The sequence below is a fragment of the Sciurus carolinensis genome, chromosome 6 (assembly GCF_902686445.1).
Source record: "Sciurus carolinensis chromosome 6, mSciCar1.2, whole genome shotgun sequence".
Classification (NCBI taxonomy): domain Eukaryota; kingdom Metazoa; phylum Chordata; class Mammalia; order Rodentia; family Sciuridae; genus Sciurus; species Sciurus carolinensis.
In genome coordinates, this window is record NC_062218.1 from 111,798,544 (window position 1) to 111,817,352 (window position 18,809).

General features: G+C 37.1%; 1 protein-coding gene across 1 annotated transcript in view; it reads right to left on the reverse strand.

The window, feature by feature from the left end:
- The window catches only part of Ccdc192 (coiled-coil domain containing 192), a 218,122-nt gene that overhangs the window by 56,025 nt on the left and 143,288 nt on the right, over positions 1–18,809 (reverse strand). Inside the window, exon 6 of the mRNA XM_047554770.1 lies at positions 2,727–2,859. Within this exon, the coding sequence (XP_047410726.1) occupies positions 2,727–2,859 (133 nt within the window). The remainder of the gene's footprint in view (positions 1–2,726; positions 2,860–18,809) is intronic.

The following is an 18,809-nucleotide window of genomic DNA, read 5'->3' on the forward strand; positions in this document are numbered from 1 at the left end:
TGGGATTTTTCTTTCTTTAAGAATGGTTTTCTGCCAGTTCATCTCTCTGTGCTTCTGGTGTGAGCTGCCACTCAGAACATTCTCTCTCCCCACCCTTCTTTCTCTCCACCCTGCCACCCAGTGGGGGATGCATGACCAAAGCTTGTCCAACCCAAATTCCCCATCCCTGATCACAATTTGGTTCCTATCCCAGGATGAGTACTCAACCCTAGGCAGACAGAGTTCTTTTGTGTACTTTTCTAACTGGAGCTGGTGGAAAAACGCTTTCTTTCTTCTCTGGAGAGAAGGTGATAAGAAGTGCAGCCCACAGCTGTTTATAGTCATCTTTCTAGTCTCTTCCTATATCTGGCTTAACAGAAGAAAGTCTCAATGCAGAGACAAGCAGAGATTAGTAACACAGGGTGTCCTGATGGTATCCTAGACCCCAAATCTGCCGGACTCTAAAGCTAATGGCATGCCCTTTCTTGGTTGCTTACATGTGCCAATAAATCATCCTTTCTTCATAAGCTATTATGACTGGGGCATCTGACCTTTGCAAACAGAGCCTGAGAACCCACAACAAACATTTTATGAAAGGACACAAAATAACTAGGGGAGGGATAGTGTTTTAGGTCCAGAAATATTTGTGGGTGGGTGGGTTGGCCCGTATTGTTCTATGGTAAATAAAGGTCATTGTGTGTTAAAGACTTCATTTTGAAGTGAATTGAGAGGAAGAACAAGGTGACCAAGGTCTCTGAGATGTCCAGTTAATATCACTCTGGGACCATAATGACCTTGACAATCTCTTGGACTATTGAATTCAGGGTGAGGTTGCACAGGGCTGACAGGAGAGTAAGAATTTAAAAACATTTGATTTAAGACATTAGTACTCCCTGTTGGTCCAGTGACTCAGTTTCTCCATCAGTAAGAGAAGCAGCATGTAGGTCCAAAAGGAAGGCCACTGTTTTGATCCAATGGACCTTAGAATAACTGTTTAGATTTAATTTTATTTATATCCATTTATAAGTATGTCAGAAGCCCCACCCCCTTATTAGTAGATTTTTTAAAATAAAAATACTGAGAAAAAAATATAGGATTTATTATTTTCTGCCTCCCCCAAACCACTTGCATTTTAGTGCCATTTAAATTTTGACTTATCCAAATATCTAAGAGACCAACTTGGCACTAGACAGTGAATGATGGTTTGTCTAAATAAATGTAATTAGAATTAGATGCCCTGCAATAATATTTTTTTGCACTGTTTAACATTGAATTAAGAAGTCAAAAACTTCTCCCAAGTGAGCTGGAGAATTACCTCCAACGTGTCCCATGCTCATCAGCTTCTTCTTGAGCAACCAATGGAAAATCTAGCACGTGGATTCTTGGAGTATGGAACTTTAAGTGGGTAATACTCTCTAACGGATTTTTATTTGTTTAGGTTTCATGGTAAAAGGAAATTTATAAACTGCTTTTATATTATTTTGTTAAATGAAAAAAAGTTGACCTTTGGCAGATGTTTCAAGGTGACAGTATTATATGACATTTGAACCCTGGGAAAGTGCAATTGGAAATTGAAAATAAAAACTAAGTTTGCATGTAAAGTTTCACCATGTGGTCAGGATGCTGGGAGTGTCCCCCTTTCTGAAGCAACCACATCGCCTACTTCTTCCTCCTCCACTTATTTCCAAGTTGTTCCTCTTTTTCCAGAATTACTTATGAGTAATAAAGGAAGCTAGAGTAAGAACAATGGCATGTTCCTGGCTTTGCAAGAGTGGCATGCTTCAAAGGAAGACATTTATTTTAGGGAAACACGTCTTTGCAGGACATCAGCAGGCAGAAGGGAAGTTTGGTTTTGCTGCTACATAGCAGAGAAAACAGTCTCAGCCTATCAAAGCTGGGAACCTCCCCTGGTGTTGGGTAAGTTGCTGCCTTGGTGTTGACTACCCAAGTATTGCTTGTCCTGGTCTAACCCGGGCAAGTTAATGAATATATCTGAATGCTGGCTTATTCTGGTGGAATCCATAAGTGCACTTAGCTCAGAGGTTATTCTGAGAATTAAGTAGACACTTGTACATCTTGCTTAGCAAAATGCCTGGTGCATAGTATAAAATATTAACTCGTATTGTTGGTAATGACAATCTGAGTTTTTTCCCCCTAAAGTGTATTTATAGCCTCTTAGTAGAAGTCTTTTTTTTTTTTTTAAATTGAAACTAATGTTGCTATTAAATTTTTTTTAAAAACTATCCTGATTTCACCCCCAACCAGCCTTCCCTGCTGGTTTTCTGCTTCATTTGTCTGCTGTTAAGAAAGACTCTCCTCCCGTCCTTGTGCTGTGTTAGCCTGCCAGCCTGTACACTCAGAGAAGCTCCTGGCCCCACTCCAGAGCCCTGTTCCTCAAGGCGTCAGGCCTTCCTTCTTGGGCACTGCCCTTCCCTCACTGCCACCCAGCTTGTCCAATGACACTTCACAGATCTATTTCAGGCCAGCTCTTCATCTTTAGAGACTTCCCCTTAACGAGCAGCTTATTCATTCTCTGCCTCTCTAAGGTGAAAGCACACCCAGCCCAGAGTTAGTAGCTCACGTGCTTTCTCTGTTCATTCCTAACGGAGGTCAGGCCAGGCCAGTATGCTGCTGGGCCAGGACGCTGCCAGGCACAGTGGCCTTACTTTTTGCTTTGTTGCCAGTGAAACCATAGGTATCACCCAGGATGAGGGGCCAGGGTGTAATTGTCACGTGGTAATACTGACCTCTAGGGGCTGGCTTTCCTTCACAGAGCATCTTTATCTTCTCATTGAGTTCCAAGATTGTGAAGGCAGCCTCTTGCTTAGCTGTTGCCAAATCAGTTTTTAGCCTTTTCATTTTCTTTTTGTGCTTTAGTTTCTTTAAAAAAAACAAAAAAGAGTTTCCATCACTAGAGACAGATGCATCAAAGGAAAAAAGGAACTAATGGTATATGAGCAAACATTGCCTTTGAAGCCCTGCTTAGATAAAATGCTCCCTATTTATGTAGATTGAGTCCTGCTTGAGGTCTGTGACACAAGGCCCATGTGGTCCCTTCAGAGTCTTTGCATTCCCAGCAATAAAAAAAAGTCTACTCTACATCATAGGACCTTTTACCCTCTGGAAAGAGTTTTAATCTGGATCTGAGGATAGGTTGCTTATAATAGAGGCAATTAGAGAAGAATTTAAGTTGCCAGTTAACCTTTACCACTGAGGTGCTAATACCTAAAAGTATCAGATCCCCTCCCACCTCAATCTGTCAGTAGACTCTAGTGAAATAATCAGAGCCTTGTTCTAGCTCATGTTTTCAGCAACATTTGAATGTTTATTTTCAAATAAACTCTAAAGCGTCTGGTGCTACTAGCATTGATGACATTTCCTATAGTATCTGTACATGGAATGTGGTCAAGGGTAAGAATTTTAAGCAATAGAGCATAAGAAAGCCTTGCTGTAAAACATTTCTAAGTCTAAACCTTTGGGAGAACTATATTAGGAAGTTGATATGTAACCAAAGGATTCACCTTGAGACTTTATGATGAGGAAGTTCCTTTCATGGACTTCACAGTGGGTTTGATTTGTCAAAATTGAATTCATCTGCAATATTGGAGAAGCTCTCTATTGTGACAAGTGTTGCACTTGTACATTTGTGTTGCTTTTGGGCAGCTGCCTTTTCATCAGGGAACTCACCCTGCCAAGTTTTTGTGGGCTGTTAATTAGGAAGCCCAGAAAATGAACAATGAACCTTGCTTGTCAGACATAAATCTTGAGATAGAGAAAAAAATGGTTTTTCTCACTATGGAAGAGCCCATTCTTCTCGGGCCTCTGAACAGAGTGCTCAGAAGGCAAACAATCACTCTCTTTTTTGAGAAGAAAGCGAGTAAAATTTGCAAAGGTGGAATTAGATAGACACAGACTTCCCATTTTAAAGACAGGTTGTTGAGCTGGGGATGTAGCTGAGTGGTAGAGCGCTCATCTGGCATGCGTGAGGCTCTGGGTTCATCTTCAGCACCACACAAACAGACAAATGCACAAACCCAAAAGTCAAACCAAAACAAAAGGACACATTGTCTTCCAGATCCAACACAGGATGATCAGGACTTCACTAAATCTTAAGTAATGCCATAAACAGGTCTAAAAGATAATGTATTACTCAAGGAATGGTGGTCAGTGAACATCGTTCAAGGAAGTTGGAAGGGTAGAATTTGACAGGGCTCACCCATATACATTCCAGGTTGGAAGTACACTAGCCTTGACCTAGGTGGTTGGTCTTCCCAGAAGTTCTATAGTGGTAGTTAGTGTCACCATCATCATTTCACCATGAAGCCAGCTGTTGGAATATCAACTGATAAGGTCTTTTCTTCCAGACCACCAGGACCTTTGAGTTTCCCTCCTCTGAGACTCTGGTTACTAAAAACCTTCATAATTGGCCTGCCATGGCCATTAGTTCAAAGAGAGACTAGGCTGATAAGGAAATATGTTGACAGCTGTGCTTCTCATGGTAAATTATTAAATTGTCATGCTAATCCCTCTCTGGTGAGCTGGCTTGGGCCAGTTTGTTCCTGAGGTCCTCATCCATCCCAGGCCTGCAACTATAAAAGCCATGAGGCCCTAGCTGGTCATCAGTGACTTTCCCTGATGTGATTCTAAGAATATTCCACATTCAAGAATTTTACACCTTCCTTTTGTCTCTTATATCTTGGGGACAGAAAGTGGAAGAAAAATAGAGAAGTAAAAATTGAGAAAGGGGAGGGAATAAAAGAAAGTATGGTAAAGAGGATTCAGAAGGGAGCGTAAAATGAAAATATCAAAAAAGAACTGATAACAATGTGCATATTGGTGTGGAGATGATTAAGAATGCTACTGCAAACAAGTTATACTGAAATGTATAAAAACGTAGAGTAGGTTGGTATAAAGATAGAGAAAGGTACAGATTTAAGATACATTGAAGACAGTGCAATGTTCATTATAGACTCTACTTGTTGAATACATGGTGTTCACTATAAAACATTTCTGCATGCTTAAAATTTTTCATAAGAAGATATGGGAGGAGGGGAGAATTAAATATTTTCCTTTCATTGCCCCTTCCTTAGTTCTTAATAGATGATATTCATTTTCAAAACTTGTCACAAGTATGTACATGCAGGTAAAGTAGGCATTAATAGTAAATTTTTTAAAAATGCAACTTGGTGAAAATTGGTGGGCTGTCACTAGAAGCTGGCCTGATGTCTATAACTAAGAAAAAGTCTACATGTTCATTTTGATAGATGACTTGACAGAATGCAAGAACCCAGAGTACAGGTACAGTGCTTTTCAATATCAGTTAAGAATTTCAACTCTTTTTTGTTATCGTTTTTGTTTTTTTGGTGCTTACAATTGAACTCAGAGCCTCATGTATGCTAACCATGCATTCTACCATTCAACTATACCTCCAATTCTTCAACTTTTCATTTCAGAATTCTTAAAACTTAAAAAAAAATCAAATTTTCAGACTACCTTTTTGTCTTTCTCTTATGATAATTATGTGTTCTGCCTCTTCAAATTATATTTGTACGCTTGCCTTATGATCTAATAGGGAAACTTCTTTTTGGAGAAAACAGTACATCAGGCAGTCATGACAGTTGATTTTGGTTATCTAAGGGACTATTTAAGAGGAGAGGAAGTTGAGTCAAACAGTGTTGTTCTAGAGATACCACAGAGAACAATGAGTAGAAAACAGGAGGAGAAAGGTTTTGGCTCAACCAAAGAAAACAGACTCCAACAATCAGAGCTACGGCCAACAAGACAGGATGGATCCTGGGAAAGACCTGCTGCTCTGGGAATAGTCAATCTGAGGACACTGGATGAACATCTTCAGGCAGGCCCAGAGTAGCCTCTGGACCTGGAGTGAAGAGGTAGTTGAAAGATTGGCTCACCACCAATTTTTTCACTTCAGGCTTCCACCAGCCCCTCAAGGGGCTCAGCACACAGGTGAATGGAAACTTCTGCCCTTAAAGTCTTGATGGTTGGTACAGTTGTTGGGGCACTTTAAAGATAATTCTGGTATTTGTGAGAAATTGGATAAGAAGGCCTGTGGGTCTCTTACAATTCAAGGACAATGTGACTCAAAATACACAAACTTTATTATTTAGCTATAGGGGAAGGAGAATAGAAACTTAAATTTAAATTAAAAAATTGAATAGAAGAACTAGATTGGTTGCCTAATGTTTCTATGAGGACCCTTTTGACTGTTCAGTTATATTTTTAAATGGCTTAACATTTTTGCTTTTTTAAAAATTTCTTTTTCTTCTCTAGACAGAATGCTGTGTGCTATTAATTCATAGCTTTAACCAAGCCCTTTGGGCAGTTCAAAAAATTCAATTTGCCAACATGTTTTTTATTAGTCATAGACATCAAATGATTTCAGCAATGATAATATTTTCCTTTGCTATTTTGGCATTCACCAGCCAGGCAACCCAAGTGTACTGGAACCTAATGGATTCTGTTATGGTCTCCTTAGTAACTAGGGACTCTCTTCAGTGATTACCGGGAGGAGAGGAAGGCATTGTAGCTTGGAGGCAAATTCCTATTATCTTGTTTTTTTTCCTACTTCTACAGGGCAGAAAGAGGGAGGAAATCATGTATTTGTGTAATGTTTTGAAAAGGAAATATTTATCTGTATCATATTGCTGAATGGCTTGCATTATACTAAGTCAAAGAGAATCAGAAATAATCAGGGAGCTATTTATAGAAGATTTTAATGCAGAGTTGCCAGCACTGTCTAACATTTCTGCGTATTTCCACATACTCTGAATCATGGCTTTGGATTATGGGGTTGAGCTTTGTCACTTACTGGCCATGAGAAAATGGACCAGGCTGACATCTCCAACTTTAGATCCCATTTCACAGGGTGCTTTGGGGCTCAAATGACACAACATATAAATGATAGTACTCAACACTATACTTGCATAATATTAATATCTTTCTGTTTTTGTTGTTATTATTTGAAACACATAATGGAGAACTTCAACCCTTCAACAAAACACTAAAATATCTTTTCTAAAGATGTTTTTATCACACTTTACAGAAAATAGAATTTGTTCTTATTGAAAGCAAAACTTTGGTCTTTTTTTTTTTTTTTTTTTTCCCAAGATAAGTTTTCTGCATGATTGCGTTGATCTCCTTCCCATTTCGTATGGGAAGACAAAAGTTAATGTCCTGAAAACAGACATGCAAATAGCCTTGATCCAATCTCCTGCCAAAACTGGCCTGATGCCTAGGTGAAGTAGGTGGCTGGCTACATGGAAAGATGTGAAGAGCACTCCAAGGCCCTAGCTCCTGTTCCCCATGGCAGCTTTCTTGTGTCTGCAAGAATAGAGTTGTTTTCAGCCTTGGAACCAGCTGACCATGGACTGAAATTCTGAAACCATAGCCAAAATCAATTTTCTTCTTATAAGTTGATCTTATCAGGTATTTTGGTCACAGTGATGAAAGTATAACTAATATAACCATATTGTCTGAAACATCCCCTGGGAGAGGACCACTGATAAAATGCTCAATACCAAGGATGTATGAGAGAATTTGGTTTGACAACAGAAGATAAAACTAGGTTCCTCTTTTCATTTCTCTTCTAACAGTCATCATAACAAAATTAATAAAAATATAGTAGTATTTGTATACAATTCAGCTTAAAAAAATCAATTTTACAACTCCTACTTTTTTTTTTTTTTTTTTTTTTTTTTTTACTTATAGTGCCCTCACAAAATATTTTAGAGTCTGGAGATGTCAAACATGTGGTATTTATGTTTTTTTCCAGTCCCTTCCAGGTCCTTGATTTAGGGACTCTTCCATCCTGTATTTTACACCTGGCTTCACATTCCTTAAGCTACATTTCCAGTAGGCACTGCTCATTGATGAAACCTAACTACAATTCAAGTTGTATCTTTCTATACAGATGAGCCACTAAGAGTTCAAGTGGACCCAATCCTGGTCACACAGTGTTATCAATTGAACTTGAACTAAGGACTTTGCTTACTTTTTTTTTTCAACAGCCACATGAAGCCTCACTAACTAATAGCATCATTAACTTTCTAAGTTACTTAAAAGTAACCTAGAAAGGCAATAGAACAGCCTCAGTTATAAAGATGTAGCTTTGAAGTGCAATGGTGTGGCATTTATATCATGGGTTGCTATGGTAGCTCTAAAGAACCCAGGAAATAAAGACTTGATACACCCAGATAAGGGCAAGCTGGGCTAGGTGTTGTTCATTTCCTCAGAAAATCCTGAGCTGATTCTAGCAACTGTTACCTTCTTTTGAATCATCTGAAGTGACAAAGAACGGATCAGATGAGACTTTCCTACAGAATGCCTTGAATGAAAAATGATCACAGATGCAAAATGTAGCTTAGCATTATCTCATCTGATAAAGTCTTGGGGAACTAGGTTGATGCAAAAACTCTCAGGGCTCATCATAACCGTGACAGAGTGCCTGGCCATATGACCAACTGATAGACAGATGCTTAATGGACACAAAAATCAGACCTTGGAAATCAGAGCTGGCATTTTTAAATTCTTGGTTGTAGTCTCCCATCTGGGTATCAACTCACCTTATTTTGTGTTACAAAATGCTATAGAAATGCATTTTATTTACATCCCACATTCAAGAGATTTCTATTAAGAAGAAAATAAAACTCCAGTAATTAAACACCTTATTACAGAAAAAGAATTTGCCTATAGTCAGAACCAAATCTCAGTTTCTTTCCTCTGTTGGATAAATGATTATTAGAAATAGAAATGAAATTTGCCAGTAAATATCAGTTTCCAGAATGCTTAAGAGAAAATTACGAATTATTTCAAAATAAATGAAATCACGTATTTGGAGTGAATTTCAGTGATAAGGTAGAAATTTCTAATAATACACTTGTCCTAAAAATGGGATGTTTTGTCCTAAAGACAGTAAGCTCCACTTCCCTTAATGTAGCATACAGCCCATTACTGAGGTATTCCAGAGAGAAATTAACATCTGTTGACCATCTATAGTGTTCCAGGCATAAGTCTGTGAACTTCATGTGTACTGGCTCATTTCAGTTTTGTAGCAAACCAATGAATTTGGACTCTTATAATCCCATTTTTAGATGCAAATACTGAGACACAGAAATATTTGAGTAATTTGCCCAGAGCGAAATGGTGAGCCATGATTCAAATGCATGCAACCTGTCTCCTGATGGTGATGTCCATCACTGTGGATAATTGCCTTAATGTCATACCCAGTGTTCACATTGTGGGGAGGTGGCTAAAAAGACACCTCAGACTCTGTAAAGCCATTTCTAATGCAAGTGGAATGGTGTATAACTTAAGACAGTGATATCTTGAAACCATGGACTTCACTGCTCAGTAAGAATTGTTAAATCAGATGGAATCATCAATCAGATGATACAGAATTGGATGCACTCTTAGAGGCCAAATTGTCTGGAACTAGTATTTTAGAAATGCAGAAGAAAGCAGAGAAAAATGATTTGTCACAGCAAATAAAACTGTAGGAAGCAGAACTCCGAGCCAGGTTTTCTGACTCCTCCTCTCATTTGGAAAAGGGACTGACCAGTGATTTGATCACTGTCAAGAAAAAAAAAGGCAAATTATTCCTAGTGCTTTACCCCAGATCCTCTCCAGTTTGATTGGTTTTATCCCCAGGATGAGAGAAATGGAAGAACACCCCTCATGTTATGTTGTTCTATGGCCATAAGAGCTGAAGGTGGGCAGATGTCATCAGAGTATATTTTATGCATGCGCAAATATGCTACAATGAAACCCATTATTCTGTATAATTAAAATACAAAAAAGGTGAAAAGCAATGGAATGGGTCTATGACTGGAACCCAGAATACTGCCTAAGATCCCTCAAGTCTAAGGCCCCAGGATTAAAAACAGGACTTTAGGCAGGCAAGCTTCCTTGAAAATCCTCTTTACAGACAGATAGGACAGGACTCTGTCACTATAATGCATACTGGGGTTACACATGATAAAAGAAAAGTCTGGCTAACTTGAATGAAATAAGCTGGGGACTGGGAATAAAACTCAGTGGTAGAGCACTTGCCTACCATGGGGGAGGTTCTGGGTTTGATCCTCAGGACTTGGGGATAAAAGAAAAGAGAAGAAAAAAAAGAAAAGAAATAAACTGAATCATTGTCTATCAGCAAACTTGCTTTCATAGAGCATTATGGTACACGCTGTATTCTATTGTCAAAACATACCTCAGTTCTGAGATTAAGGGGACTCCTTTGTTCCTTTCTTTGTGTAACATGCATTTTTCTTACCCAGCAGGCTGATAATTGGGATTTTTGAGAAAGAAAGAAGATATGGTGTGATAAATAAATTTTTATATTACTGAGTCCATCTAAGAACAAAACCGAGTGCTCAAGGAGTTCATGGGAACAGACATCGTAGGCAGTGCCAGCTCAAGCCAAGTCCACTTCTTGGTCTTACGTCTCAAATCACACCCTGAGAACAGAGATAAGTGCGTTTTCACACCTAACAGAGTCTGGTAGGAAACTGTTTTCCAGTCCAATTCTCCCCGGGGACAGAGAGCACCCAAAGGGCCAAAGCTGTATATGAAGCAATTTTAGTTTCTCAGCCCCACCTCTACAGGTGCCGGTATCATTAGCAAACAGCCATAAGAGGTGACAGGTGACGTGGGTGGAAAAGAACAGAAACTAAAGAGGGTAGATATGCAAATAGTGAGAAGGATTCCCATAACTGCTTCATGAAAGTGATGCTAAGCCCCTCTAACAAGATTACAAAAATAACAAAGAGCTTTTCTTGGCAATGATTTTATAATTGGGCAGATATTGTTTTTCTCTGTGTCCAGTGCTCCCTTTGAACTTGAACAAAGCTGCCTTCAGGATGGAAATCAGTAACTATTGGCCATCTGTGACTTATCTTGAATCATAAAGCAAAGGCATGTGTTCAAGGACTGGAAAATAGAGATCCTAAGTGCCAAGGTGCTTAAAATACCTTTAGGCATTTTTCTGGTGTAGTAAAGACAACCTAATTAAATGAATCTTTTCAATGAATATTCTTCTCCTTCGGAGACTCCATTCTGCCCTGAGAGCGGTGAAATAACAGGGGGTACAAGCTCAGTGAGTACAAGAGTAAAACAATCACAATGATAAAGAAACCCAAGTAGACAAAGGAAAATTATCATAAGAGGAGAAATGATGCTCATGAAGCATGAAATAGCTTTGCAGTTTGTATAAGAGAAATTAGAGAGAGCAACAAAGTGGCAAGTTTTCTGTGATATGTATTATTTTCCAATGAAGTGCAAAGTTTAAAAATTTGCTTTTTTTAAAATTGCAGAGTTGAAATAATTTTAAAGTAGAACTTTGAAGTTCAATAGACCAGGTCTCATGTAAAAACAAATTTCCTATGTTAAAGATAAGAGTGTGTTTGAGTGTTTTCAAAATGGCCAAGTGTCATGATATTAGTCGTGTTACTGAAATTATTTTAGAATTAGATTCTTTATTTGTTTTTGTTTTTTTATTTTTAATTATTATTACTTTATTTGTTTTAATTGTTTATACATGACAGAATGCATTTTGACACACTGTACACAAATGGAGTAGAATTTAGATTCTTTATATATTGTACTTCTGAGATAGTAATTGATTAGTGGCAATGAATAGTCTGAGCATGGCATGACTTTACAGTAATATCTGAATACTGTATAGCTGCAATTAAATGAGTAGTTTATCAATCATTTAATTTTTCAATTGCTTTATCTGGTGTAGGTCTGGAAACAAAAGTAGTTTCGCAGTGGGTAAGAATCTCAAGTTCTCCATGAAGAAAATTTAAACTTTCCCCTCAGTTTCATTACAAGCAATGTTTGACATTTAATTTGACTATGGACACTTAAATGCGTATGGAGAAATTATTAGAGATTAAAGCATCAAACTTGGCTCCTAGCTCAAGATACAGATTTCCTTTTTGACTCTTAATTGAAGGGGAATATTAGCTTGAATGGCAAACTAACAAAGTAATTAGAATAAGTTGGTAAAGCAGGAGTTCTCTTCCTTGGTTAAGTCACAATTATGAAGCACTACTGAGGAACAGGGATAATGAGACAGTCTGAGTGTACTGAGACCAATGGCTTTTATTAAGAACATTAGGTGGTATTCCACAATTCAGTTATGATTGCTACCCTGAAGGTACTCATTTCTTGATTTTCCTCTTCTCAGTTCCATTTCACTTGTCCACTGTAATAAAGGGAATGCCAAACTATAAAAAAGACTCAGGGCAAAGCAAGTGCCACTAAAACTCTGTCTTGTCCTTTAGTTAGAGAAACCAAATTCTTTAGAATGTTATAGGACAAAGCAAAGGAAGGAGTATATTTTCAAATAAATTACAAACATATAGTGTTGGCAAACAGATAAAACTCAATGTTTAATGCTGAACTACTTTAAAGTTCACTTGCCCAAGAGATGCACAACAAAGTCACTTTGGGGGTCTCCTTGCAAAATGTTCCCCTTTCTCTGATAGTGACACTATTTATGAATGTGTATTGAAAGTGAATTATGTGATAGATGACATTTTATCTATTATTGTGACAGTGTCATCTGTATTTATTCAATAAGAAAATCATGTTCCCAATACTGAAACAAAATCACCCCTCACTTCTGTTGGCTAAAACCTTACTATTAGACAATCATTAACTTAATCTTTTCCTCCAGTTTTTCTGAAGCTCTTGTCTTTGACCACTGCTGCTATCTATATCCTTTAAAGGTGATGGAAAAACTGATGCAGTGGTGCATACCTGTAGTCCCAGCTACTTAGAAGGCTAGGGTAGAAGAATTGCTGAAGTCCAGAGTTCAGGGCCAACCTGGGTAACATAATGTGATTCATTCTCTTAAAAAAAAAAAATCTTAAAAAGGTGATGGAAGAAATAATAGTGGTTTGCCACATCCGAAAATGTCTTTACTGAAATGTTTCTGTCCTGCTTTGTGAACATAGGTTAGCATTTGTGGAAAAGGTCCAAATATTAAGCAATATTGACAACCGAATTTTTATTCCTCATATTGAACATTACAGCTGTGACTTTAGTCACATTATTATGTTTTATTTTTTGCTTTTATCTTTTCCCACTATTTTAAGAAGCTCATTTGTTCATGCCATGAAGCCAAATTTCACAGGTGGGGAGACAAGAATATTGGGATTTATATATAGCCATTTTTTTAATAGTGCTTAGAGTTGAAGTTACTTTCAGCTCTGATGCTGATAGTGAATGAGTTATACGCATGCCAGGTGGGTTGCAAAGCATAACCCAATAAAAGAAGCACTTGGCATTTGTGAATAGCATGTGAAGAGTCAGAGAGGGAGGGACAGGTGTGGTGGTGGTGTGACTTTTGCTTTGGAGATATTAGCAAGTTTCAGGTTGCATATTTTAACAAGTCTTAACAAATATCCTTGTCAGAAAACAAGTCATCAAAGACAGATTATTCCTTGTATTTGTTGGACTCGGGGGGTCTGCCTCTTCTGCTAATTCTCTCTCTAGAAGGTACCTTTTCTAATTACATTACAAATGTAGCACTGAAAAGATAGCACATGAATCTGAACTCCAAACAGAGATCTTCGAGGAGATCTTGAAGTCCTGACTGGTAGACATCTGTGCCTGTTTACAACAACACACCCTCATTTCAGATATGCAAGGATTACAGGTAGGGAGTGGAACATGTGACCTTGGCTAAAAAACACTTGCCTCATCTCTCGTTAGTGACTTGTGTCACAATTTCCCAGACTCTGAGATGGTAAGATTTAGGGATAATCATATGAATTGAATTAATAAGAGGTTGAAGATTTCCCAACTTAGACAAATGATGACCCAGAAAACCCACAGGAGCCATATTCAATGAGTTCTGATTTGGACTTGAACTTCCAAGTCATCCTTTGTAATAGTAGGAGCAACACTAGCCTGCAGAAGACCATTCAGATATGGAAATGTTCCATTGACAAAAATACACTCTTGGAACACCCAGGACTGAATCTGATCCTTTCTAGATATGAGTAAGACTAATCCAGGGCTAACCAAGCTTCTATGAAGCTAAATCTCAGGAGATTCACAATAAATAAACATTTTTGATTTTGTAAGAGAATGTATAGATTTCCCAGCTACTTAGGAGTCTGAAGCAGGAGAATCATGAGTTTGAGGTCAGTCTTGGCAATTTAGTGAGACCCTGTCTCAAAGTAAAAATTAAAAGGGATGGGGGTATAGATCAATGGTGTTGTATTTGCCTAGCATGCTCAAGGCCCTGTGTTCAATCCCCAGTTCTGGAAAATAAATAAATAAATAAATACATACATAAAAATATGCCTCTGAAATTTGCTCAAGTACGTGACTTCTGCTTCATCTAATTAAATTTTATAGTGCTTTATATAAACTGGCAATGTTAGTTACTTTGACTCACAAAGGTATTTGGCTTTTCAACCTGAAGGCATAACAAAAAATTTACAGTCTTAACTGTTTCTAAGTGTACCGTTTAATGGCACTAAATATAGGTACTTTTTGTCACTAATTTCTATAATTCTTTCATCTTGGAAAACTGAGACTCTATACCCGTGAATTAACGACTGTCTTTTCTGTCCTCCTTTAGTTCCTGGCAACTATAATTCTGCTTTCTGTTTCTACAGTGAATTTGACTACTGTAGGTACTTACATGTAAGTGGAAGCATACAGTATTTGTATTTTATGATTACTTATTTCACTCAGCACAATGTCTTCAAAGTTCATCCATGTTTCAGCATGTGTTAGAATTTCCTTTCTTTTGAATGCTAAATAATACTGCATGGTAGGTATACACTGCATTTTGCTTATACATTTATTCACTGATGGGCATTTGAGTTGGTTCCATTTCTTGACTACTATTGTGTGGAAGATTATTTCTGGTTTTGATGGTGCTGGGGATTGAACCTAGGGCCTCATGCGTGTTAGGCAAATATTCACCATTGAGCTACACCACCATTCCCAAAGGTATTTCTTGAAATGGTGATCATGGTAGTACACTGATTACAATAGTCGCCCTTTCTAAGGGAAGTGAAATTTTCATATTTTAGTTATACATTTTACTCCCATTTCCCCCAAATATTTATTTATTTATTTTTTTGATGTCAACCAAACACATTGGTCCCAAAATGGGAAGTCATTTAGAAGCTATCTCATATCTTATTACATGATTCTAGTAAAATATTTTTTCAATGACATATAATAGTTGTACATATTTATGGGGTATGGTGTGAAGAATTGATATATTTAAATAATCCATAGGATCAAAATCAGGTAATTAGCATTTCTGTTTCCTTAATATCACTTCTTCATGTTAGGAACTTTTAAATTTCTCTCTTCTAATTCTTTATTAATAATATAATAAGTTGCTTTGAACTATAGTCAACCTACTGTGCTATAGAACATTAGAAACTATTTCTCCTACAGTATTTTGGTACCCATTATACAACCTCCCTCTGTCTCCTCTCCCCTTCCTAACATCTAGTGACCTTTATTCTACTCTCTCCTTTTTTGAAATCAACATTTTTAGCTTCCACATAAACATAAGAACATGTGGTGTCTATCTTTGTGCCTGGTTTATTTCACTTAATGTCCTCCAGGTTTTTCCATGTTGCCATAAATGACAGGATTCATTCTTTTTAATAACTGAATAATATTTTGTTGTGTATATTTACCACATTTTCTTTATCCTTTCACCTGTTTATAGACACTTTGGTTGATTGCACATTTTGACTACTGTGAATAATGCTGCAATAATCTTGAATATCTCTGATATACTGATATCATTTCTTTTGGATAAATACCCAACAGCATAATTGCTATACCATACAGTAATTCTATTTCTAGGGTTTTTTTTTGTTTGTTTGTTTTGTTTTGTTTTGTTTTTGTGGGGCTGGGGAGTGAACCTTTATACTATTTTCCATAGTGGCTATACTAACTTACATTCCCACCAACAGTATGCAAGAATTTCCCTTCCTCTGCTTCCTCACCAGCATTTGTTATATTTTTCATTATAGCTATTCTAACTCAGGTGAGGTGCTACCTTATTATGATTTTGATTTGCATTTCCCTGATGATTAGTGATGTTGAACATTTTTTCATAGCCATTTGTTTATCTTCTCTGAGAATCATGTATTCAGATCACTTGCCCATTTTTAAAATCGAATTATTTTTTTCCTTTGTTTTGTTTTTGCTGTTGAGTTTTGAGTTCCTGTATGTTCTGACAAACCAACTCAACCAGAATTTGGAGTATATGAGGTATGGGACTTTAATCTATATTTTAGGCTTTCCAGTTGGTGTATAGAGGTCCACTAGAGGAGTATCTAGAGACAAGACCCAGATAATGCCCACGAAGGCTGTATGAGTATCCTTGTGGATATAAGTAGATTGTACACATGATGGTATTTAGGCAAACCTGATTGTGTGCTTGGAAAATAGGGACAACTCCAGATAGTTGTATGGGGGAGGTTTCCATGGGGACTTGGCCCATGTGACATATCTGTCACTTTTCTGTATATGGACAATTTCAGTTTTAGAGGGATCATTCGAAACAAATTAATTTCAAATTTTGGAAATCATTAATATGGCAGTGCAATTAAGGAATTCATGGAGTATATCACCTTAGTGTAAAGATGAAGAGATAACAATTGAAGTACCAAACTGTACCCAGACACTCAAAATTCCATCATTCCCTCAATCCTTCTTATTCTTATTTCCCATACACAACTCCCTTGAAAACTCCTTGCAGGTCAAAACAGCTAAGGAAAATTCCCATACCTGTTTTCACACTCAATGCATTGTTCAAAGTTAGTTCAATGACTTTTATAAGCTTCAAAGAAATCTAGCAGGAAAATTCTAAGTCCTTTTACTAACTCCATCAAAACAGAATAATTTGAGGTGAGTGCCTTAATGTTTACTTTTCTTTAGGTGCCAAATGGAATTTTTTAAACTACCTTAGGGCTGAATGCAGTGGTACATGCCTGTAATCCCAGGGACTCAGAAAGTTGAGGCACGTTTGAGGCTAGTCTATTATTTTTCTTAACAACACTTTATTTTTCATTAGATTTTTATTGCTATCTTCTATGATAGACTGAGGAAAAGCCTATAAATTAGATAAGGAAAATTCTACCAGTAGTGTTATTTAACACAGGAGATATAACTGGACTTTTAACAATCAATTTAGAAACAATCAGTTTCTAAAGAACTGATTCCCTTTTAGCAAGCACATAACCTACTGAAAACTTTTTATCCTAAGATTTGCATGTTTTTCTCACCCAGTTAAACTTTACAAAGCAGATAAAATTTCAAGATAGAATACAGCTCATTGGAAAGAGTTAGATTTTCTAAAATTCTTAATAATTTATTTCTATTCAACAAATATTTATTCAGTATGTACTGTATGCCAAACTCTAAGACAGATGCTGAATTTAAAGGAAAAAAAGCTTCCCTTTGGAAACTTTTGTCTTATGAGACATGTAATGTTTTATGACAGCATCTGTATATGATATTCTGGGAGGGGAGAGGTGAGACACTTTGCCCTGCCCAAGATTCAAGGAAGAACCTCACTTCCCTTTGAACACTTAAGGCTCAAAGAATTTAAAAATCATGAGTTAATTCATCCACATGCAAATCTTAATGTGGTTTAAAAAATACCATTTGGCATCTGGAGAAAAGCAAATATGAAGTCTCTCACCTCAGATTACTGTTTTGATGGAGTTAGGAAAAGGACTTAGAATTTCATTGCTCGATTTCTTTGAAGCTTATGAGAGTCATTGAACTAACTTTGAACAATACATTTGGACGTGAAAAATACATTTGAAAATATATTTGAACAGGTATGGAACTTTTCCTTAGTTGTTTTGACCTGCAAAAAGTTTCAAGAAAGTTGTAGATGGGAAATAAGAACCTCAGAAGGACTGAGGTGTTTTCTCTAATGAACTGAGTTTGAAACATGAATTAATTGTCAGGTTAGGAAGAAAGGGGTATGAGGAGGAAGTAATTTTAATATGGGAGAGATTGGTAAATAGAATTTTGTAGGTAAGAAACCACAGGAAGTACAGGCATACAGATAAAAAGCAAGAGGTAAGACATAGGCCAGGTAATCAATGGTTATGTGTAGCGTTCTAAGAAGTCTGGATTTATCTTGTAGAGAATGGAAGAATGTTGGGCTTAGATAGATGCTTGCCATAAATAGATCACACTGGTCGTATAAGATGGGTAGAATTTTAAGGGAGAAGATCTAACTGTAGGAATTTCAGTCATGAAAGCATTTTAATGCTTAGTCCAGGTATATTAGAAGGTAGTGGGGGGACAAGAATACTTAAGAAGGAAAATTGAAATAAGTAATTGTTTTGTCTAGGTGGAGCAATGGATGAGTGGGGGGAATGACTCAAAGATGTAAGTATTGGATTCTATAATGCATTGAATCTTAAACTTTCGTGTGTGATTTCAAACTTTTGTGTACATAAGAATTACCCAGTGTATTTGCTAACAATATCAAACCAGACCATTGGGTTAAGATTCCAGATTGAATTGATTTGTGAAAATACCCTTTTCATTACTAATCATGTGGGAAAGCAGAAAAATACAAACCTAAAAAGATACAAAAAAAGAATACTCCAAAGCACAAACATGAAATATCTGGGTTATGAACATGCAATGGAACTCAAAGTATGTAGTCTTGAATAGGGTTGGAAAAACTGTAGCCTGATGGTCTTCATAAGTAGACATAGACCTTAAGAAGAAGTTGTAATGATCAGTCAGGAATAGGAGGCAAAACATCTAGACCTTGTTAATGTTGAAGAGTT